This window comes from Phaseolus vulgaris, chromosome 4, assembly GCF_000499845.2.
Source record: "Phaseolus vulgaris cultivar G19833 chromosome 4, P. vulgaris v2.0, whole genome shotgun sequence".
In the NCBI taxonomy this organism is placed as follows: Eukaryota; Viridiplantae; Streptophyta; class Magnoliopsida; order Fabales; family Fabaceae; genus Phaseolus; species Phaseolus vulgaris.
The window spans coordinates 5,350,109-5,375,546 of record NC_023756.2 but is presented as its reverse complement, the minus strand read 5'-3'; the positions used below and the strand labels follow the sequence as shown (position 1 = coordinate 5,375,546).

General features: G+C 31.7%; 2 protein-coding genes and 1 pseudogene across 2 annotated transcripts; all 3 read left to right on the top strand.

Annotated features, from left to right (window-relative positions):
- The first annotated feature begins 1,232 nt into the window (after positions 1 to 1,232).
- Positions 1,233 to 3,676, top strand: LOC137836970 (uncharacterized; annotated as a pseudogene).
- A 6,706-nt stretch (positions 3,677 to 10,382) lies between these two features.
- Positions 10,383 to 15,293, top strand: LOC137837052 (amino acid transporter AVT6A-like). Its single transcript, XM_068645909.1, has 6 exons — positions 10,383 to 10,779; positions 10,878 to 11,364; positions 11,629 to 11,781; positions 12,056 to 12,259; positions 13,406 to 13,871; positions 14,747 to 15,293. Exons 2-6 carry the CDS (start codon positions 10,932 to 10,934, stop codon positions 14,892 to 14,894), a joined length of 1,404 nt encoding a protein of 467 aa, XP_068502010.1. The 5' UTR covers positions 10,383 to 10,779; positions 10,878 to 10,931; the 3' UTR covers positions 14,895 to 15,293.
- A 6,009-nt stretch (positions 15,294 to 21,302) lies between these two features.
- Positions 21,303 to 25,036, top strand: LOC137837051 (amino acid transporter AVT6A-like). Its single transcript, XM_068645908.1, has 6 exons — positions 21,303 to 21,440; positions 21,666 to 22,104; positions 22,242 to 22,394; positions 23,172 to 23,375; positions 23,955 to 24,420; positions 24,783 to 25,036. The coding sequence occupies exons 2-6, from the start codon at positions 21,672 to 21,674 to the stop codon at positions 24,916 to 24,918; spliced, it is 1,392 nt and encodes a 463-aa protein (XP_068502009.1). The 5' UTR covers positions 21,303 to 21,440; positions 21,666 to 21,671; the 3' UTR covers positions 24,919 to 25,036.
- Positions 25,037 to 25,438: the final 402 nt, after the last annotated feature.

Below are 25,438 nucleotides of genomic sequence, written 5' to 3'. Positions count from 1 at the left end.
AGGAAGATTTTGAAAGTAGATTGTCTCAAGCCTTATCTGAGTCACAATCTACCTCAATATCTACTCCATTAGATCCTGTTGAGGAGGAAAGATTGAGAAGCCGTTGTTGGTTAGAAACTGTAGGTGGAAGGTACAAGGGACGAGTATATGGGGTTGGACGTGTTGATTGTCAGGACGATTGTGTTAGTCGTTACCTACAAGAAACACAACCATCTTCTAGTAATAAGAAGGCTGATTCATAAGAAATTGTTGAACTTAGGCAGCATATTGAACGCATGGATGCAAAGTTTCAAAACTTTCAAAATTTTATGATGCAATATCTACCACCTGAGGCAGCAGCTACAGCACAACAGTTTTTTCAGCACCCAAATACCCCGCCACCAACTCAACCGAATCAGCAGTCAAATGAAGTGCAACATCATAGTAATCATGATGAACAACAAATTCACCTGGTGAAGATTATAATAATTATTAGTTTCTCTAGAACTTTGTTTTAAAGAAAATAAATTTTAGATATTTGGAAATAGTAAGTATTGTATGCATGATTGTCAAACTCGCGAGTCAACTCGTTGACTCGTCCGAGTTCACGTTTCCACTTTGCCTTACCGAGTTAACTCGGTAGCAGACTCAGTTTTGAGGTAAACTCGGTGGACTCGGTGTGGAATCGGTAGACTCGGTGTGGAATCGGTAGACTCGGTGTGGACTCGCGACTCTGGTCCGAGTTGGCGAGTCCAGTTGGGTTTTTTTTAAAAAAAACAAAACTGTGTCGTTTTGAATGGAGGGCCTGAATGAAATAAAAAAACTTAGGTTTTTGCGTTTCGTTTTGTGTTTCCGTTCTGTTCTGTGGAGTCTGGCAGTGATAGATTGAGTTGTGAGTTGCAGTGGTGGTGGTCGCGTCGCGAGTTGCTACAGGTTGCTGTAGGGGGTGGTCGCGTCGCAAGTTGCTGCAGGTGGTGGCGTCGCGTTGCTACAGGTGGGGCGTCGCGGTGGTGCGTTGCGGTAGTCGCGTCGGAGTGTTCGTCGGACTCATGGGTTGTTACAGGTGGGGTGTCGCGGTGGTGCGTTGCGGTGGTCGCGTCAGAGTGTTCGTCGGACTTGTGGTTTGTTGCTGCTCATCATATAAGGTTAGAGTTGGGTGGTGTGAAATTAGGGTAGGAAAGGGAAGGGATTATTAGGGTTCTGTTTTTTTTGTCATTGGTTGCAGAATGAACTGTTTTTTAATTGAGAATAGTTGCTGATTGCCCTGCACTTTTGTTTTTTTGACAGAAATTGAATTTGGAGGAGAAATATTTTTGTTAAGAAATGTCTGGGAGTGGATCAAATTCAAGTGAGCTCAATAGAACTGCATCTTCTAATAGAAGTAAAAATGCTCCAGGAAATAGAACTGATGTTGGATGGAAGCATGAGATAGATATTAATGGAAATGGTAAAAAAGTGAAGTGTAGTTATTGTTCAAAGACTGTGAGTGGAGGAATATTTAGGTTCAAACATCATCTTGCTGGAACTAGGGAGGACTCTGAACCTTGTTGTTCTGTTCCAGAAGAAATAAGAGATTTAATGATAAAAATTATTGCAGAAGTTAAGCAAGCCTCTTTGAAAAAAAAGAAAGTTAAATATAATTGATGAAAACCAAGGATGTGAGGGGCTTGAAGAAAGACAACATATATTTGGTTCTAAAGGAAAAGAAAAAGTTGGTAGTAGGGGGCAGTTCAAGCTACCGTAAATCAAATGATGAAGAAAGGTTATAAAGAAGAAGTGGATGCTCAAGTTGCTGAATTTTTTTACACAAGTGCCATTCCGTTTAATGTAATTAAAAATCCAGCTTTTACAAAGATGTGTGAAATGATTGGAAAATATGGAGCTGGATATAAACCCCCATCTTATCATGATATTAGAGAAAAACTATTGAAGCAAGCAATTGACAAAACTGATTTAGTGCTTCAAGAATACAAGGAAGAGTGGAAGAAAATAGGTTGCACAATCATGTCTGATGGGTGGACAGATAAAAAGAGGTGTTATATTTGCAACTTCTTGGTAAATAGTCCTAAAGGGACTGTTTTTATGTATTCATTGGACACCTCAGACATATAAAAAACTGTAGATAAAGTTTTTAAGATGCTGGATGACGTTGTTGAATTAGTTGGAGAAGAAAATGTGGTGCAAGTGGTGACTGGTAATGCTGCAAATTTCAAGGCAGCTGGAGAGTTGTTGATGCAAAAAAGGGAGCATTTGTATTGGACCCCATGTGCTGCCCACTGCATTGATTTGATTTTTGAAGATTTTGAAAAGAAGTTGAAGGTCCATGAGCTTACTATCAAGAAAGGAAGAAAGATCATCACTTATATTTATGGCAGATCAATGCTAATTAGCATGTTGAAGAAGTTCACAAAAGAAAGAGACTTGATAAGACTGAGTGTAACTAGATTTGCCACCGCTTATTTAACTCTAGGTTGTCTTCATGAACTGAAAGCCTCATTATTGACCATGTTCAGTTATGAAGAATGGAAAACAAGTAAATTTGGAACTTCACAATAGGGGAAAAAGGTTGAAAATATGATATTAGACAACCGATTTTGGAAGAATATCTCCACGTGCCTCAAAGTTGCTGCCCCTCTTATGGTGGTCCTAAGATTGGTGGATTCAGATGCAAAACCTGCAATGGGTTTCATATATGAAGAGATGGATCGTGCAAAGGAGAAGATTAAGAACAATTTTAATCATATTAAGAAAAGGTAAAAATTTTATAGCTTTTCTCTTTAAAAATTTAATTACTCCTTCTTCTTCTATTACTTATATGATAGTTGGTTGGTTGGTATTGATTACTATTGAATGAATGTATGTAGCTATGAAGAAGTTTGGAAAATAATTGATGCGATAATCAACTTCATAGGCCTCTGCATGCAGCTGCATACTATCTCAATCCCCAATTCCATTATGAACCTGAGTTTAGATCTGACGATCCTGAGGTGAAAGAAGGCTTGTATACATCCATGAGAAGATTGGTTAAGGATGCTGCTGAAAGAAGGATAATTAATGTGCAACTTGTTGAGTATCATTTTGGTAGAGGAGCCTTTGCAATGGATGATGCAAAGGAAAGTAGAAAAACAATATTTCCTGGAGAATGGTGGGAGATGTTTGGGTATAGAACTCTAGAGTTGAAGAGGTTTGTTATCCGAATTCTAAGCTTGACTTGTAGCTCTTCTGGATGTGAGCGAAATTGAAGTTTTATATGGTAATTGAAGTTATTTATGATTTCTTTATTTAGTTTTATATGGTTAGTTACTAAATTTCCTATTTAATATAAGTTCATACAAAGAGAAGAAACCGTTTGCATCAGAAAAAGATGAATGATTTGGTGTATGTCATGTACAACTTGAAGTTGAGTAATAAGCAAATTAGAAAAACAGTTGCTCTTCCCTTTGATGATATTCAATCAGATGATGAATGGATAACTGAAGAGGGAGATAATATTGATGAGATTGATCAAGTTCAAGATGCAAATGTTCACTTAAATCCGGCAATAACAGTTCCAACTCTAGATGCATTTGATCTTGAAAATTTGACTTTTGATGTCAATGTGGATGAAGATGGAGATGATGATGAAGATGATGATGGAGATGATGATGGAGATGATGGAGGAGATGATATCATTAGAGGATTGGACATAGAAATTTGAATTTCTAATTATTTAATTTCTATGACTTGAATTGAACAATTTAACTTTTGTAGTATTAGTATGACCTTCTTTATTTGAGACTTTGAAGTTAGATGATTTGGTATATTATTAATTCTCATTCAGGACTAAATGTAGTTATTTACACTATTTATTTTAATATGAAAGTAGACTCTTACGAGTCTACGGAGCTCCCACGAGTCTACGTAGACTCGCGAGTTTGACAACCATGATTGTATGTATGGACAACTTTGAATGTGATGAATATTTGTCTTCTAAAAACTGGAATGTACTGAAATGTTGATGAATATATGCAGGTGTAGAATATGGGGTGCTTCTAAATACAAAAAATATAGGGTGCTTCCAAATACAAAAACTGATACTGATGTGTAGAATGTTACATACAAATTTATCCGTATGTAAGTTTGTCCGTTAATTACATACGGATTTTACATACGAATTTATCCGTATGTAATTACATACGGATCCAAAATCCATATGTAAGAATTACCTACGACAGTTTTACATACAGATTTTTGTCCGTATGTAATCAGTATGTAACTATGTTTTACATACGGATTTTGTGTATTATATACGGATTTTGGCTGTATGTAATTTGAGTTTTTCTTGTAATGTTTGAACAAAAGGATGATTTGGAACTGGAGATATTTGTCTTCAATCTCTCTGTTGCTGTTAGGGTGATATTTTAGCTAGATTTCATAGATTTTTTTATATTTTATGGTGCATGTTAATAATTTTTTACTTGAGTCTGTCATCTCAGATTTATATCACCTTGTTTAACATCAATTCAAATTGCATAACATTACTAGTTAGTTACATAACATCACGTGCTGTCAATTTGATGGATTTATTGATCATTGGGTAGAATATAAACAAAAGTTCTAATTTATGAAACAAAATATCTCCTTATTCTAAATTATAATCCCTTGAACTTTATTAAAATAATATAGTGTATATTATCATAACGACTGCCTATTGAACTAAGATGTGGTGGAATGAACTTAAAGATTAACAGAGCAATATAGAACCAAGAAAATGTTACTTAATTTTTTAAATTGAAATCTAGATTTAGAGAAAAATTAAATGAAAGATGTCTAAAGATGCTCTTAATTACCTACGTGGGTATTTTGACGTGGATGATTGAAGTGATTTAATAATTATTTATTTGACATGTCTTCGTTTTCCTAGATTAGGTTGACAATTGTCGTTTTTATTACATTAGCTAAAAATAACGGGAACAATTAGTTAAGGGTCCTGCACTAAAAGAGGAGGTTGGGGTACATTAATTTATGGGATAAAATTTAGGTGGTTTCCTTAATGATTTGTTACTTTTTATTAGTCTGGTAACACCCATTCAGTCTGGAAAAACCAAATTGTATCTTTTGTACACACTAAACATGTCACTAAATAATAATTCCAAATAAAATAAATTGACCAATTGACAATAATGAAAGTCATTTCACAAGGAGCAGACTCTTAAGTTCTGAAACACAAACCATAATAACTCTGATATTTTTTTTTTAATATTTTGTTTTTCAGAATGGATTTCTTTACAGCATCACAACATGGGATATCAAGCCTGGAAAAGTTGCATTGCTTGGAAGGCGAACATACTTCTCATTACCAATTTTCAATATTTCTATATGTTTCTTATTATTTGACTTTAGTTTGTATTAGTATTTGTCACTTTAGAAAACCATAAAAAATTGATTATTTTTTTAAGTAATACCTCTATTTTTTGGTTTCTCGTCTAAACTAAATGAATAACAATTTTACCATTTTATCACAATATAGAAAATATTCTATTATATAATTTGAAACTGGCAAGAGACAATATTACATATAAAAAAATATCATTTTTAAATAGGTATTAATAATAAATATAAAAATAGCCACTGAAACTGATTTGGTGACTATATCTATAAAGCTGCTTAGCGATCAAAACACAATCAATCGCTGTAATTAAAAGAAATATTTAGCCACTGAAATCAAATTGGTCGCTATAAGGGTCTTCATTTAGTCACCGAACTTAAATCAGTCGCTATAAGGGTCTCCATTCAGTCACTGAATTAGTAACTACAAGTTTTTTTTAATTAATTTTTTATTTATTTATTAGGGACCGGAAATGGTGGTCGCTATCACCTTCTATTTCAGCCACCGATTTAGCCACCGAAAATAGTGATCACTAATTTGGTTACTATATTTTGGTGACCAAATTTTCTGCGACTGATTTAGCCACCGAAATTTCAGTTGCAAATTTGCGACCACTTTATAATTCGGTCGCTAAATGTTTTGTGACTAGGGTTTTCGCTTCCATCTTTATTTGGTGGCCGTTTCGGTCGCAGATATGTTTAGCGACCAATTATAGTGTTTTTAGCGACCGAATTTGGTAGTCGCTAAAAGTGATTTTTTTTTTGTAGTGAGGGTCGTTACATAGAGTATGCAGTAACAGTCTAACACCCCTTCGTAAACTCATGGTTGGACCAGGAACAACCTTGAGTTTATTTCGAACCCGAAGAAAAGTGGCTCTTGACACATGTTTAGTGAGTAAATCAACAACTTGATAACATGCTAGAATGTGAAGGAGCTGAACTTGTTGGGTTTGGACACTATCTCTAACAAAGTGAAGATCTAACTCAAAGTGTTAGAGAGTGCATGAAAGGATTAACATTAAGGAGAACAACGCCCAAATTATTAGAGAAAACTATCTTGTTGGTTGTATGCGGTAAATGCATGATTACTGCATGTGAAAGAACCATCAACAACATGAATAAGAGAAGGAGGAACCTGAGACCCATCAAGAAATTTGGACATAAGTAAGTCGTCTATTGTGATAAGAACTTGTTGCTTCCACAACAAAAAAATTTCTTTGGACAATTTGAGAGAGATCGGTGTGGTGAAGAAATGGAGGGAAAAGGAAGAAGAAGAGGAGGAGGAGGAAGATGAAGAAGTCATGGAGAGTGTGGAGGTGGCGGAAGACATGTGAGAAGGAAAAGAAAAAGAGCTTTAAATACCATGTTAGATATCAGTGGGGAACATGAGAGAGAAAAGCTAAAGCTAATGTTTATGATTAAAACTTAAGTATGTGGATTACTCTTTGCAATGAAGTGGTTGATTAGGTTAAGGGTGTTGGTAACATTGCCAACAATTACATCATAGGCGTATTGCCTTAGATTTTCAAGGTATGTACTTGGTTTTGACTTTAAAAGGTTTGAACAAAATAAAGGGTTTGTGGTTCTTCTTCCAAAGAGATAAGAGATATTAAGAAGTTAGTTAAAGTCTAACTTATTCTTACAAAACCGATTTATAAAGTGATGATTATTTAACTTATACACTGTAAATTGACTTAATTTCTAGTTGATATACAATTTTCAACATGAGATTTACACTAAAAAGTGGGGTTCATAATGATAATAATGATGCATGGAGTATATGGACCAAACAAAGGGAACATTAAGAAAATAAACTAAGGATGGTCTAATGGTGAAATGAACCCTTTTGGTGTTTTCTTTTAATTTTTTTTTTCTTGGTCTCACTCTTAAGGATGATAAATGAGTCTGTTTATGTAGGTATTGTCCGAATTTATTTTGATTTTTACGATGAATCTTTACATTAACTAGATATGAGTATGTGTAATATCCGATTTTTTAAATTAGGTATGAGAATGAGAATAAATATGTACATATCTACCTCATTCGTATCTCCATACTCATCTTCATTCTCATACGTGTCGGCATTTTAATTTACTAACATATTTAGTTTGTTAGGTAACCTACAAAACTCATTAACTTTTGTTTGGTCCTTGGTTTCATAACTAATTCTCCAGTCATACATTTGATCATATTTACTATTTTCTAAAATTATTTGATCTTTATTCAATTATTAATTAATGCTCTCATTTGATATTTATTTATACAATTATAATTTAATATTTGATATTGGAAAAAATAATATGTGCATCATTTTGATATTAAAATGTTTTTGTTGTTGTGATCTTTTATGTTTTAATAAAAATAATTTAATTAATATTTAGAATAGTAAAATGGTAGATACATGTTCAAATACTAGTATATTTGTTCTCCATTAGAGATGAGGATGAGAAAAAAAAATCCATTAAGTATATGGGTGAGAATGAAAACAAATTTTTACTTTAAATATGATAATGGTAATGAATTTTAACTTCGGATAAGAACCCACCCTTTACATCCCTAGTTAGTCTTAGTTTAAGATATTAGTTAATGATTTTTATATAATTCAATTCAATGCATTTGTACTAATAGTTATCCAATTCTTTTAATAATAATAATGAGATAGATTACAATGTACTTAATGCTTTAATATGTTTCATGGTTGAAAATTAAATTAAATTAAATACAGATAAATCTACTCATTTGTTCCTTTTTAGTTAAACACATTATTTTTAGTCTTTATATTTACATATCTACAAATAATCTCATTTAGTCTTTATAGAGGTTATTACTAATTTTTTTTATCCCTATTACATTATAAATAAGATATAGATGATATTAAAGTTATATATATATATATATAATATATATAACTATATATTATAAAGACCGAAAGATATTCAATAAATATTTATAGGGACTAAAATTGATAATTAAAGGAAAGGTAAAACTTCTATAATTGTAAGAGCTATAAACCTTAAATATATATTCTTTAAATGTCGATCTCATAAAAAAGTTAATTAGGAATACATATTCGAATTTATTAAATGTAATAATTTTTTTTAATTTTTTAAATATATTTTGTTAAATTAGTAAGCATATTTTCGTAATTTATTAAAAATTTCTAAATTAGCTCTAAATGAATTTATTTAACAAAAGTTTAAACATTTAAATTTATATTTTACTTATATATTAAGTGTACTACCCAATCCAAAAAAATATGGATTATTAATATTAAGATAATATAATGGATATATCACATCCATGATAACTAATAGTTATTTCAATAAAAGTCGGGCTGTTAATATTATTTTATACTAATCCCTCCATATTAAAATAATGAATTAATATAATTACTTAAAAGATAAATATATATCATAAATATTGGATGATTCCTTATAATTCAGATCTATTTATATAGTGATAGTGTCACATGTAAAACTTTTACTATGTATAAATATAAATTAAAAAAATTACTTTTACTCATTTAATATTTGATATTCACTTATATGAAAGTAGATGGACTACCAATTTTTTATTTATTACAAATATTTTTTCCAAGTATTACAATAAAATACACATACAACATTGAAAATTAATCAAAAGTTTTTATGTAATTTTTAGTTACAATTTTGTTATATATAACCATATTATATCAGTTTGAAGCTAACAATTATTTAATAAATAATTCTCATCCCCATAAATATTATAGTATTTATTTATAAATCAAAACAATAAGTAATTTATTTAAAATAAATAAATTATTAAGTTTTTTCCTTACAAAAATTTAACCCGAATTTAATATAAAATTCTATTTATAAAAATAGGTCAATCTTAAAATTTAAATTAGACAAAAATTAAAATTCAATATTTTTTGTTTGAAAAATAAAATAAATAACAATTGAGATAAAATTAGTTTGAGATATTTATTTACAAAACAGTTAAATTTAAAGATTAAATAACACTAAATTAAAGTTTACAATTTCTGTTTAGATAAAAATAAAATTTTAAAGAGATGAATTTTATTTGTACATAAATAACTACTATAACTATTAAGAAAGATGATTTTTTTTATAACATGATTTTTCTACACATTTAGTTATCAATTATACCTTGTCAATATAATTTATTTTATTATTTTATCCTTTACATTTTGTAATTTCTTTTAAAATTTAATTAAATATTTACAATAAAATATTACGTACAATAAAATTATTTATTTCACAATTATTTTTATGAATATTTTTTTATAATTTTTTTTTAAATAATTACTATAAATTTTTTTGTTAACATATTAAAAAATTTATATAAGAGAGAATACATTTTTAATATTTCTTTTATAATTATCTTTATGGATATATATTTTTTATAATTTTTTTTAAATAATCATTTACCATCACATGAAAAAATATTATTAAACAAAAATATATTATTTTATAAAATTTAATATATATTTTTTTATTTTTTTTATCCATATGGATGACTAGATATAAAATATATTAATGAATGTAAAGTAAACTAATTTTATAAAATGAAATTAAATTTAAAGTTTATTTCTCCAAAATGATATTATTGTAATGTGAGTTTATTATTTTAGTAATTATTAAAATTATTAAGAAATGAAGTTTATATTTAAATATAAAATATATAATAATACTTATAAATTCATCATATATTAATTAAAAACATATTATAAATTTATAATATAATAATATTATATAAAAATATTAAAATAATACAGATTGGGATAAACATTCAAATCTTCCTTACACATTAAAACATTAAACTCATCTAAATAAGGAATCTAAATAAGGAAAATGATTCATGTACACTAAAATATTTATCAACACTCCATATATACTTTAAGAAAAAGGAAAGTTATAAGTTTATAAAATATATAATATGATAAGAAAAATGAAAAAGTATTTAGTATATATGAATATGCATTTATTAAATAAAGACAATGTTTCTTTAAATAAAGTTATCAATTTTTATTGCATGTTGTCCCGTGACTTAATTGTCATGTGAATTACGTGCAACAGTTTGATCACCAACTACTATTGTTCGTTAGTTTTTTTCTTTATTCAATCTTATCTATTTTGGCATATTACTCAAATTGTAGTAAATAAATAATCTTCATTCAGCCTTCATCAAGCACTTCCTCTGATTTCTAATCTTTCTCTCCTTGTTTTCGTTTTCTTCTTTGGTTCCATATTTCCAACACACCCAAAATCTCTGACTTTTGGATTGATTTGTTAGAGAGATTTGGGTTCTGTGTTACGAGCAATTTGGTGATCTGGGTTCTGTTGATCCTCTCTTTTGAGTTTCAAATTTTCAATCTTGATTGTTGTTTTCTTCTTTCTGGATTCTGGGGTGTCTTGAAATTTTTATTTTCAGGTTTGTATAACTGAGCACGCAAATATTTCTGTATTAATTGTTCCAAAGTTTGAATCTTTGCTTTAACTTGAAAAATGGGTGTATTTGGTTTCTGGCAGATCATTTGAGCTGGTTTTAAATTTCAAGGAAAAGAGAAAACTTGAAAGCTGAAAATGACAATTGTAAACCTAGAACCCAAGGCACAGAAGACAAAATCAAGGAGGAACAAAGCAGTTTCTGATGAAAAGGCACCTTTGTTACCTAAGACTCATGAAGCTGATTCTTCAGGGTTTGATGATTTCAACGGTGCTTCGTTTTCTGGGGCTGTTTTCAACTTGTCCACCACAGTTATTGGTGCTGGGATCATGGGGTTGCCTGCATGTGTGAAAAAATTGGGGATGGTGCCTGGTCTTATTGCTATAGCCTTAATTGCTTTGTTGACAGAGAAGTCAATTGGGTTCATGATTAGGATTTCCAGGGAAGGAAATCTTTCTTCTTATGCGAATCTAGTGGGGGATACATTTGGCAAATTTGGAAAAGCCCTGGTGCAGATATGTGTGGTAATCAACAACATTGGAATGCTGATCATTTACATGATTATTATCGGTAAAGACTATACTCTTAAGATTAATACATAAGATTTTATGAACTTAATTGGAATACTCAGATAAGGTAAATATTTATTTTTTTATACAGTGTTGTCATCTGATCATTAATTTTGCCCTTATCGTGTATGAAATTAATCTCATTTTATTTTGGTGGACTCGTTATCTACTTCATAGATTAAGATTTTAGTTGAACCTGAACACTTCAATCTGTTTAGATGAGAATTTTGGGTTGTGATTCAGCCTTGTGTTGTTTATATTGAAGGTGATGTGATTTCTGGAACATCTTCTGGCGGAGTTCATCATTCTGGTTTACTTGAAGAATGGTTTGGAGTTCACTTGTGGACAGGACGTTCATTTGTTCTTCTTGTTATAACACTTTTTGTGTTTGCACCTTTGTCCTGCTTCAAGCGAATTGGTGAGTGTTCTTCTTTCTTGGATTAAAGTGAAAAATTAAAAAAACATAATATTAGCACAATTTAGGGATTGACCACCAATTGTTGTGGTTGTGACAATGCTTAGGTGTTGTTAAAATGGCAGTTTTCATCTCAAATTACTCAAGTATTTATTTGATGTGTTGATAGTCAAGATGAATTAGCATTAAGGCTTGACATAAAATGGGAATACCTATTTGCTTCATTTCTATAACAAGAAACCCATGAAGATTTTTGTTCATGCTGTGTTTTTTGCAGATTCGTTGAGATACACTTCTGCATTATCATTTGGTTTAGCAGTTGTCTTTCTCGTCATTGCTGTGGGAATTTCAGTTTTTAAGATTGCTATTGGAGGCATTGGGATGCCTAGATTATTCCCTATCATCACTGATGTATCCTCAGTTTTTGAACTGTTCACAGTAACTCCTGTGGTTGTCACAGCCTATCTGTGCCACTTCAATGGTGAGAAAATTTCTCAGAACTTTGTCTTGAACTCTTTACCCTTGTTTTAATGTTTTTTTATTGAAAACAGACATATGTTTTTTTTTTTATCAGCAATAAATAAATAAAATTAAGAGGGATACTTCAGGGGTATCCCAACCCGTATACATCAACCACATAGTTACTCTCCCCTTTATGGCTTAGGGGAGACAACCGTTGTGTGGCAAAACCTGCTTAAAAAACTGTAAGCACAGAACAACAAACCAATTTGCATCATCATGACAGAGGACCTACACGGTTATGACAGCAACCTAAATAATTGCTACACAAAAGCAGCAGTACATTATACACCTTGGCATCCAAACACCGCTACACCACCTTGGCCTCACCTACACCCTTACCTACATCCACAACCTATACTTCCTACCTTTCACCTTTATTCCATTACCCTTCACAAAAGAAAAAAAAAAAAAAAAAAAAAACAGGCAGACATATGTAGATATAAGTTTGTCAATAGTTTGTGAAAAATATTGACTTCTTAGGTCATTCTGACAGTTCCTTTCATAAGCCTCACCCCAGTTCTTGTCCAACTAATTTGAAAAGAAAACTTCAATGAGTTTAAAGTGTTTGATAAATGCATGTTGATTTCTGCCTGGCTAAAGTTATTTTGGTTTGTTTCTGACTGTCCACCGTCATACAATACTAGAACAGTAGAGCCTTTTTGGTTTGAGAAATTACATTTTCTATTTTTTTTGTTCTCATTTGATTTCCTCTTTTTAAAAGTTTATACAAAAACAGAACTTTTTTTATTGTTTTTGTTTTCACTTTTTCTTGTATAAACTTTAGAAAACAGGAACAAAGTGTGAAACCGCAAACGTTTTCTCAACCCAAATAGATCCTAGAATCTCTCCATCTGGTTAATCATGTTCTTCATTGTGGTGTTAATAATATGATGAATGGTAGTATGCCTTTTGCATCATATGCTTGGTAGCTTAAAGTTGTGGTAGAAATTACTAGCAGATTCCTCAAGTGCTATTAGACACTTGCAAAAGTTTCAGTTATGTGGGAATGGAAGCATAACATGACTGCAGTTAGCTATGCTGATTTTACCTGTTTGCTTCATGGATATATAGCTTGATGTTTATTGTGTGTACTCTTCTTTTGCAGTACACCCCATAGACAATGAACTCGAGGACTCGTCACAGATACAAGGGGTTGTGCGTGCTTCCCTTACTCTATGTGCTTCAGTGTACTTACTGACAAGCTTCTTTGGGTTCCTCCTATTTGGTGAAGGAACTCTTGTTGACGTGCTTGCAAATTTTGACACTGATCTTGGGATTCCTTTTGGTTCTGTGCTTAATGATGCTGTTCGTGCTACCTATGCTGCACATCTTGTGCTTGTATTTCCAGTTGTCTTCTATGCAGTGCGGATCAACCTTGATGGGCTCCTATTTCCATCATCTAGGCCTTTGGTTCTAGATAACGTCAGATTTGCAATAATTTCTACGGGACTTATTGTTTTTTCCTTTTGGGGAGCAAATTTCATACCCAGCATTTGGGATATTTTCCAGTTCACTGGAGCAACAGCTGCAGCATGTTTAGCATTCATATTTCCAGCTGCCATCATCCTTAAGTGAGTTTGGTGCTAGATTTTTTCAGTTCAGTAGTGCATGTAGTTTTCAAAATGTTATATTTTATGCTGTTTTTAGATAACTATTAAGTACTCACAATGGAAGGGAGGAGAAAAATGAAAGTAAGGTACAGTTTAGATAAACTTTTCCATAAGCACAGTGAGGAAACAAATATGAAAAGGTAAAATAAATTGAGCTTTTCCCATATACACTTCAGCTTTTGAAGAAGTTAGATGAGAGAACTTACATAAAAGTGTAGTGAATAATTTCATTTTAGCTTAAGGGAGATTTTCAAATCATATTTTACTTTCTTATTTTCTTTTCCTGTGAGTGTGATGAAGAAGTTTATTCAAACAAGATCTAAATAAATATACATATTGGATTACTGTACTTGATTGTAGGGTTTTGTTCTTTAACCTGGAGAGGAAATAAATAGCCATGGAAGACGGCATTGAGCTAAACTGACAAATAGTAACATGATTTTAGTAGTTAGAATACCTAACATATCAAACAATAGAAAATGTTGGTAGTTCTGTTCTCCAGTAAAGGAATACCACTAAGCCAATATAGTTAATAGTCTATGCTAATAAGTTATGTGAAATTGCTGAAACTTTACCAAATGAGGAGTAACAATTTAACAATATTGAGGGTCATAATTCCCTTATGTGCAAGCAATTCTAGAATGAATCGTCCTAATGTCTGATAAGCACAAGCTTCACATTCAAATAAAGGCACTGTAAAGAGAGGCAAAATTCATGTTGGTTAAAAAGGATATAAAAATCCTGGATGAAGTTGTCTTGTGTATTTGATTGGTTCTGCTCTTTCTACTGATTAATTAACTCAATATTATCATTAAAAGTTTGTTTTCTTACTACAGGGATCGGTACAAAATTGCAACTAGAAGGGACAAGATTCTATCTGTCATTATGATAGTCCTTGCAGTCTTTGCAAATGTTGTGGCTATATACAGTGATGCATATGCCTTGATCAAGAGTAGTCTTAGCTCAATGCGATGGATTTCTTGAAAGTTTCTTTAGAAGTCCACACTTCTGATATGTTCATACTTGCAGATATAGGAGTGACAGGGTTATTGGCCAACTAGAAAATTGATGTTTTCTGAGAGGGTATAATGGGTTGATTGTAAGATAAAGAAGCAACCCTGTGTGCTGTTCTTCAAAATTGTAAAAGGCCTACAACATATTCATCCTCCTTTGTAATGTGCTCTATATGCTATTATAGTTCTAGAGGTTCTTCTTGATTGAGCCTCTTTAGTAGGCTTCACCAGTCTCATATATGTAAAATAGAATGTTAGCTGAATGACTCAAGGGACTTGCTATGAATAATGAAATAATGATTCAAGCATTGAAGGTGAGACAAATTCCCCCGAAATAGAACACTGGTTGCACTAGTCTTATTATTTTTCAGATGAATATTTTCCTAAACATACTAACTTGTGCATCTATTCATATTGATATCTTGTAAAGTGCATGACAATGGTATGTTGACATTTGACTAGCCATATAAAGTCTGTCTGAATACAAGACTAAATGAGTTTTTGAGAGCTTCTTTTCTTTATCCAAAATAAATCTATTCACTAGTCATTTTTTCACATTTTTTTTTATTAAAAACTATGAGGAAAGGTTGAGGAAGAAACATCCACAAAGAAAGGGAAAAGTGTAAAATCTAGAGCAAGATCAAAGATTCCAGTAGGAACCTGCACAAAAGAGATGATATATATTTGCTAAGGTATCCACAACCTGGTTAGCCTTTGAGAGTGAGAGAGCTTGACATTACTACACCAGCTTAAACCATGATATGACAAATCTGTTTAACCAGAGGTTAAGAGGGGTGAGTAATAAACATGATGGCACTTGAAAAATCATATTCATAGAAACAAGTGCCACAATTTTTTTTTGTCAGAATGACATCACAATTTTTTTTATATAACCTCAACTGCGAGATTTCCAACTAAAGAAATTTATTAAAATAAAAGAAAAAGGGATAAAGCCCTTGTATACGAAGACCACATAGTTTCTGTATATACGGAAAAAAAAATGTAAAAATATCAGCCCATTACATAAATAAAGATATTTAATAATATATAGAAATATTTAACATAAGTATCTAACAATATTTAACCCATCTTGTTACAATATAATAATTCTAACTCCTTGGAAAAAATTAGTAAAAATATTTGTTAATTGATCATTTGAATTATCAAACTCCATCTGGATATATCTTGATACAATCTTTTCTCAAATAAAATAACAAACAATCTCAATATGAAAAGGAGATTTGAGCTAATATGAAAGCAATCTAATTATCACATATAAGTGTCATTTGATTGACTTCTTCAAATTGTAATTCTTTAAGTAGCTGTTTAAGTCAAATAAATTCACAAGTAGTTAATGTCATAACTTTATATTATGATTCTACACTAGATTTCGTCACAACACTTTGTTTCTTGTTCTTCCAAGAGATCAAGTTATTACCAATGGAGACACAATATCCAAAAATGGATCTTTATCAGACGGAGATCTTGTCCAATCAACATCTAACAACATCTAAGTAACTAACGATTTTAGTATGGTTATTGTGATTTAGGGTTTAGGGTTTAGGGCACTTTTTCCAAGAGTCTTTGATGTACTTCAGTATATGAATGATTACATTTCAATAATTTTTAATTAAAAAATTGACTCACCACACTAACTACAAAGAAAATATTAGAGACAAGTAATTTCCAACATGTGTAGAGGTTCGTAGGTGATCTGATGATCCTCATACCATTTGAGAAATTCATTGAAAATAACATATTGTCCTTAGGTATCAAATGAAGGAGTACCATATGAGGTAGGACTCACAATAAACATTTGTGAGAGAGAAGTTTGGATAGCTGCAATAGAAAAGGCCATAGATAAAGATGAGAAAGAAGCATCTTAATGGAGAGAGAAAAACCTTAAAAATCAAACGGGCTCCTATCAACAAGACAAGGCCAGATCCAGAACAAGGACAACAAGGCGATCTTGTCGATGTGAAGTGGAGATGGTGACAACGACGGGGCAGCAAAGCAGTAGTGACAACGAAAAAAAAATCCTATGAGCAATAACTTCATTGGGAAATCAATAATTTCCCTTACTAGAGAGTTCAACTAACAACTTTTTCTTTTTCTTTTTGTGATGCTCTTTAAGCTTATCCAAAATGGAGTTAGGGGGGTGATCAAAGTTCATCCTTTGCTACAAGTTGTAGCTGAGTTAGTAAGAATCGTCTCTTACCTTGAATCAATTCCATTTCCTTTCTTGCAATTATGTTGTTCTTATCATGAAGAACAACTTATTTCTCCTTTTTTCGTAATCTTTCGTCTTAGAAGATCTAAGCCAAGACTTATTAGATTTCATTCTTAGACCACTCACACCTCACAATTTACCATATCTCATGACTTATTGCCTTTAACCTCACCAATCTTCTCCATAATTTTCAATAGATATACCATTACATTCTTAAACTTAACCCAACAAAGAAACCAACCAAAACACAAAATTTTAGCTATGACACTTTCACCTTTAAGAAATCAACCTTATGCAAACTATCTACTATCATACCTCTAATAATTCCAAAAATACCTCAAGAAGGCATCCTAACATTACCAAACCTTAGTAATATCTTAACCAAAATAAAACCATACCTATTATAAACTAAAATCATGCAAATAGTCATTATCTTAACCAAAACAAAACCATACCTAAACTGAATCTTGACCATTAAGAGTGGTTCTTCACGAGTTTGTTTATTGTTTTAAGTTGTTAAACTTAGAGTGGAATGCTCCACCTTTCCATGAATCCTCCTTTAGCTTCACTTAATTCGTCTAATATTTTATGTAATTCTAGTTACAACTTTTTGATATTTTATTCAAAGATAAGAAAATACAATTAAGTGATGATCACAAACTTCTTATTGTAGAGCAAATAAAAGGTACAAGATATTGTAAGTATCATCATGCATATAGTCATTAGCTAATAATTCCATTCCTTTAATGAATACAGTTCAAGAGGACATGGACCAAAGAAGGTTGAAATTTGAAGGTAAGTGAATGAATGTTAATTTTGTTTCTTTCGAAATTGAAACTAACTACTTTAAGCTAGTTTTGAAGGTTGATGTTACTAAGGATATCAATCTAAGACATTATATACCAAAAACTCCGATGAAAATCTAAAATAGGATATAAATGCTTTTGAACATGAGAAAAAAGTGATATATCCAAAAGTCAAGGATCCCTAATCAAATTCCTCAGTAGGAAGAAGGAAGTTAATAAGGATGTGCCATTATTTCTTAGATGTAATGATGTGTTTGATAGGCCAATTGATAAGGCTTTTAAGAAGGTTAAGAAAGCTCACTTCATTATAAGTCTAAGTTATCAAAGAAACTACAATTTCAATGAAAAACAAATAATACAAATGTCATTAAATCATGGACCTTTTCTTTATGCACCCCAATTTATTTCAAATTGGCCACTTTGTCCTTTCTATTTTATAACAACCATGATTTTCAAAGTTTTTTTGGTTGTACAATTTGAAAGTCTTTTTGAACTAGAAATTCAAAATAGTAATTTGTGTTGTAGTCTTGTTACATACTACATGTTTTGGAAGAACAAATGTAACCTTTCAAATCTTACAATCCGTAGTTAAAATGAAATGAGTTCCAAATTGTACAATATGGGGAAATCGCCTCAATTTGAAATAATATTATTAAATTTTAGTGAAGAGATTCATACAATACAACGATAAATTCTAGATTTAGTAGTCCAAAATTATTATTTTTCATTTTTTGGCTTGCTCAATGCAAAAATTTGTTTCTTTTATCAATGTCATTGTATGGTTTTTTATATAGAAGTGAGTGTTTTGCATATTTACAACATGCAAGTGTAGAATACAAAATTACATGAAAATTAAAGTTGAAAATAAGCATCAACATTTAAAATTAATGTATAAGATGTTTCTTGGAAGGGTTATAGTGACCACTGTAGTAAGAGGTGAAACCACAGTTTGAAAACAAAATTTTGCGAGTGTGGCGATGATGAAAATATTGAGAATGTATCGTTGATTATGAAGCTGTGAATTTGACCTATGGTCCACATATCAACACCAACCCTCTCCTAAAATAAGCCTTCTTTTATTGATCCACCAAATCAGTGGGTTAAAAAATCCCCTAATACTTTTTAGGATTAGAAGCAAAGTGGGTTTGACCCAATACAATATTAAAATAAGATTTCAATTAATTTCTAAATACTTTTCAAGATTTCATATATACTTTTCAAGATTTCATATGACTCCTTTAAATATTTTAAATTTCAATTTGATTCATAAATATTTTACATTAATTATAAATTAATTCTTAATTAATTTTATTATTTGCATATTAATTGTAAGGTTGAGACTCAAGCTAACTTGAATGGGCCGAACTCGATCTAGCTTGACTTGAACTCAGATAAGTGTGACTCAACCTTGCATGTCTTGAACCAATCCAACTCGATCTATTCTACCTTAAACTAATTTTGACCTAAACCGACTCAACCTGACATGAGTTAAACTTGACTTGAACTCGACCTAATCCAATCAAGGCTGACCTAAGCTCACCTTTATTTGATTCATCCTTATCTAGGCTAGATGCAACCCAACTTAAATTGGCTCAATCTAGAACTCATATTAACTTGAGCTCAAGCCAAGCTTAGCCCATGGACCCAACACATCCCAACATGACTTATGTTCGACGCAACCTAACCTAACCTAACTTGCATGAGTCCAGCTTGGCCCAACTTGACTTAGACACAAAGCGACCCAACCTTGCATGACTTGGACCAACCGACCTAACCTCTCCTGATTGGGACTCAACCTGACCTATGCTCGACCCGACTTAGTTTGACCTAGGCTCATATCAACTCATGCTAACCTTGGTCTGCCTTGACTCAACCTAGATGAGCCTGACTAACTTGAACCTAACTCAATTCGACTTAACCTAGATCAAACTTAATTTAACCTACCTTAAACTAAACCCATTTAAGCTCAACCAACTTGGCCCAATTTGGACTCAACCTAGCACTGATATGGACCCAACTCAACTCGATCTGACCTGGACTCAACCCAACTCGACCTATATTGGACTTGACATGATCCAAGTCCAATTCCACCAACTTGACATATAAACACAATGTGACCTTGTCTATATTGATTGATGATCAATCTTGCATAACTTAGGTCTAATTTAGCTTGACCTTTCCTAAGTTATATCTAACTGAGTCATACCTTACTTGAATATGATATAATATAATCTTTCATAACTTGAATTTACTTAGTAATGATAAATTTTTTTTCATATTGCTAGTAAAACAATTTTTTTATGGGAATAACTAAAAATTAGAGCAATTAATACTTTTTATTTTCACATGTATACAAATTTTTTTATTCTCATTTTCAAAAAAACGTTTTCTTTAAAGAAATTATTTATAGAACCTTTTTTTTAGACATATTGGTCCTATAAACTTTTTTTTTTTTATGTAGATCGTACCAATTTAACAAGATTCTCATCACATGTCGTTTTCAGGAGCTCATCATAGCTGCAGGTGCGTGTCACAAGGATCCACCATAGCTTCAAGTTTGTTTATAAAAGAAAATTCAAATTAACAATCCAAAAATATATAAAAAAAAAAAACGTGTCCTAGATTGTAGATAAAAAATTCATAATTATACTTTTAAATTATTTGTTTCATAAATTAATTAAAGATACTTTTCCCATTTATATAATCCATAAAAGTCTCCTAGATGAAAGTGTATGAAGGGGTATTTGACATTTCTCACTATATAAATGGAAAAGAAAACATAGAAGAAGGAAAAGCATAAGCTCGTGCTCAACTATAATATTAATTTATTATGACGTACAAATGTAAACTCACATGCAATTCATATTAAAAAATATTTTGGCATTTTCCTACAAAGCTATGACATGAGTTTTAAGGCTAAATTTGAAGTTTGAGATTCTTTAGCTTTATCAATTATTTAAAATTTAAAGTTGTTGGGATCTGAATTGAGAAAGAAAGTTACTTTTCAATTCATTCTTTTATAAGAACCAAAAAATTAATCTTCAATTGAAAATGTGATTCCTGTTAACTTAATTTTCATAAAAATACTTTTGCTATGAATCATACTTCTTTGGTGAAATTTAAGTTGTTTATTCCTTTTAATCATAAAGAGAGAGAAGAAATTTGCAAGCCATGGGAGAGGAAAAAGTAAAAATTGACCTTAAAAAACAAATTTTTTGAAAGTGTGTTATTTCTTTCACTATTATATTTAACTAAAGCATAGGTAAAACATGTTATATGTATATAAATTACATTTTGGAAAATTCTGTAGGAACTATTCCGTACATGTACTTTCTCTTTCACGGCCAACTGTTAAAGGTTATGAACTAAAAGAAACCATTTAGACCTTAAAATTTGCTCCACTCATTTCTCTCTTACTCAACTAAAAGAAACAGTGTCAAACTTACAAAGAGGTTATGAAATAGAAGACCAACATCCTAAGGTACAAAGCCTTTCAAATTTTGAATCTTTATTTTGCTCCAAACAATGTCTGGCTTCTGGGGTGTCTTGAATTATCACTGTTCAGTTTTGTGTCTCCGAGCTTTTGAATTGTACTGAAGTTTTTCATTCAAAGTTTGATGCTTTTCTTCAACTTGAAAAATGGGTGTTTTTGCTTTTGGAAAAAGATTAGTTAGCTGATTTTAAATTTTCATAAAAAAATTGAAAGGTGAAGATGAGGAGTGAAAGTGTTGCACCTGAGGCAGAGGAGCAAAAATCAAGAAGGAACAAGAGAGTTGTTGATGAGAATGCTCCTTTGATACCAAAGGTTCAGGGGAGTGATGCTGAAGGGTTTGATGAGTTTAATGGAGCTTCATTTTGTGGGGCAGTTTTCAACTTGTCCACCACAATTATTGGTGCTGGGATCATGGGATTGCCAGCATGTGTGAAAAAGTTGGGGATGGTGCCTGGTCTTCTTGCTATAATCTTAACAGGTTTATTGACAGAGAAGTCAATTGAGTTCATGATTAGGAACTCCAGGGCAGGGAATCTTTCCTCTTATGGGAGTCTCATGGGTGATGCGTTTGGGAAATATGGGAAAGCTTTGGTGCAGATATGTGTTATAGTCAACAACATTGGTGTGTTGATTGTTTACATGATTATAATTGGTAAGGACTTTATTCCTAAGTCAAATACATCAAATTTCAAAAGTGTTTTGGTGGAGTTGAAAAGCTATCATTGGTTTTGGTTGTCCTTCATTATCATTAATGTTGTCTGATTCAGTTTTGTGTTGTTCATGTTGAAGGGGATGTGATTTCTGGAACATCTTCTGGTGGAACTCACCATTCTGGTGTCCTTGAAGGATGGTTTGGAGTCCACTGGTGGACTGGCAGAACGTTTGTTGTTTCGTTTACAACAGTTGCTGTGTTTGCGCCTTTGGTCAGCTTTAAGAGAATTGGTGAGTGCTTTTCTGTGTCATTATTTGAAGTAAAAAAAATGACTGGTGAATTATTATTAGCAGTTCACTTGTTAAATTACAAATCTCTGAAAATGACTGGCCATAAACTGGGAAACAATGAGAGCAAAATAACTGAAGCCCTGTGATTCATGTTCATAAAGGAACTTTTTTTAAGTTCAAGTATTGACTACCAATGGTTGTGTTTGTTACAAATGCTATGGGGTTGCTAAAAAGGTTGTTGTTATTTCAAATGACTTAAGAACTCTTTGTTGGATTCCACCTTGTTTCAAACAATCTAAACAATAATAATGGCAATACATTCATCCCTTTTCATTAATCCAATCATATTGTAAGGCTTAAGATATGTTGGAAATCTAGAATACCTATTAATTGCATGCTAATAGTTCTTATTTCCACATTATCATATTTTCCACGGATTGAAAATATAGTTTTTATGGTAGAAATTTGGGGACAAAAAACTAAAATTGGGAGATCTGTGTGTTATTTTATTGTTGGGTATGCTACTATCCTACAGAAATAATGCCTTTATACACCATTATAGACATGACTACACTTTTATGACCATTTCATGGCTTTGGTGCTTCTTCATATACATCTTGATTTTCATTCCAACAAATTAAATCCTTTGAGCAATATATTTTGTGTTCAAGTTGAATGCTGGAATGATATCATAGGAGATTTCCTTTCATGCTATATCTAGGTTGGTTTTTTATTCAAATCCTATAAGAGTTTTTGTGCCCTCTCTGGTTGTTGCAGATTCTTTGAAATTCACATCTGCATTATCAGTTGGGCTAGCAGTAGTTTTTCTAGTAATTGCTGTTGGAATCTCAATCTTCAAGATCATAATTGGAGGCATTGGGATGCCCAGACTCTTCCCAATCATTACAGATCTGACATCAATTTTGGAACTGTTCACAGTAGTTCCTGTGCTTGTGACTGCCTATATCTGCCACTACAACGGTATGCAAATCTTTTTTAGGCCTTTGTGTAGATTTCATTTCCTTTTTTTTTTATTGTTTTTACTAAGATCATATATATATATATAAAATATATATATACATACATATATATAACTCTAACCCAGTTAGTAATTTGCTAAAAATGCTGTCAAACTGACAAGTTCAAATTTGAAAATAAAGTATCATTTTTATTTTTGTCTGTTTCTGGCAGCACACCATGACTTCAAATTACTTATTCTGTTTTAGTTCATTTTTGTCAGCAACATGATGAATGGCAATATATATTTTGCTTCCTATGCTTGTTTCTAGAAATAAGGCTACTCATGGTTAGATTATTTGAGTAAGTGGTTATTGTGATGATCCCCAGCTTGAAGTGATTTAGAAATGTGAAAGTGATTTCCTAAGAAGTAGGATTAGACAAGGTGAATTTTTCTGTAAAATTAGTTTCTATTTAATAATTTTCTTATCATGGTTATAGTTTCGAAGTAGCATGACATGGTTGCAGTTAGGTACCTAGATGTACCTGTTTGGTTCATGAAGATATAGTGTGATGGTTTTATTGCATGCACTCTATTTGCAGTTCACAGCATAGATAATGAACTTGAGGACTCTTCTCAGATGCATGGCGTTGTACGTACGTCCCTTGCTCTATGTGCTTCAGTGTACTTACTCACAAGCTTCTTTGGGTTCCTCCTATTTGGTGAAGGAACACTTGATGATGTGCTTGCAAATTTTGACACTGATCTTGGAATTCCTTTGGGTTCTGTGCTGAATGATGCAGTTCGTTTCAGCTATGCTGCACATCTTGTGCTTGTATTTCCAATTGTCTTCTATGGAATGCGTGTGAACCTAGATGGTCTCTTATTTCCATCATCTAGGCCTTTGAGTCAAGACAATTTCAGATTTGCATCAATTACTATCTCAGTTATTGGTGTTATCTTTCTGGGAGCAAATTTCATACCCAGCATTTGGGATATTTTCCAGTTTACTGGAGCAACAGCTGCTGTTTGTGTAGCATTCATATTTCCTGCTGCCATCATTCTTGGGTGAGTTTCATCTCCAAATTCTCTTATTTTCATCTCCATATTAGGAAATATAAATACATATTTGATTAGAATTTTACAATGAGGAAAAAACTAGCTAGGAATGATGGCATTAACCTACTTTATATGTTAATTGGTAAATAATACTTATCTGTTATAGAATTTAAGTTTAAAGTAAGTGATATTGCTTGTTTAGTTTTTAAAGTAAGTGGCTCACTTTAGAAGAGTAGGCTCTTTATTGAATTTTGTTGTTTATTTTGTTGTGTCTGACAGAAAGTTTCCAGTGCAAAAGAAAATGGTTTGATATATGCTTTTGCTGCAAACTAATTGACAACTATGGCTAAGTATTCATGTTTTGATTTCAGGGATCGACATAAGATAGCAACTAAAAAGGACAAGATTCTATCTGTCTTTATGATAGTTTTGGCTGTGTTGTCAAATGCAGTGGCTATATACAGTGATGCTTATGCCTTGATCAAGAAGAACAAAACTAATACATGAATTTTATTTTCTTGAAACTTTCATTGAAGTCCAAGTCTTGGTAACATGTTCAAAAGTGTGTAAAGGACATTTATCATTACAAAAAATAAAAATTGCTACTAGAGTTAATGATCTCCAAGTGAGTTTCCCTTTCTCTATTAATATGGTCTTCGAGTTTTTTTCTTCCTTCCATGTGGTTCCAAACGCGGTGTTGGAAGTAGGTTTTGAATGTTTTTTACACATCTAACGTGAAATTGAAACTGAAGATGGAAATTTAAAGTCAGATCAAACACATGCAAACACCAAGACAGTGAAACTAACATGCTACTAGAACATTAAAACGGTGTCACGTAATACTTTGGTATAAGATATAATAACAAGCTTTTTATAGAAAGATTATCGAGATCTCGCGTTCTATGTTTCAAGAACTAAATTAGTTTAAAGCAAAAAACATATGGGCACCTAAAACTTAGGATCACTGAGGATTTGGTCTTTCAGTATTTCAATAAAAACTGATAGAATTTTGACATGTGATTAATAT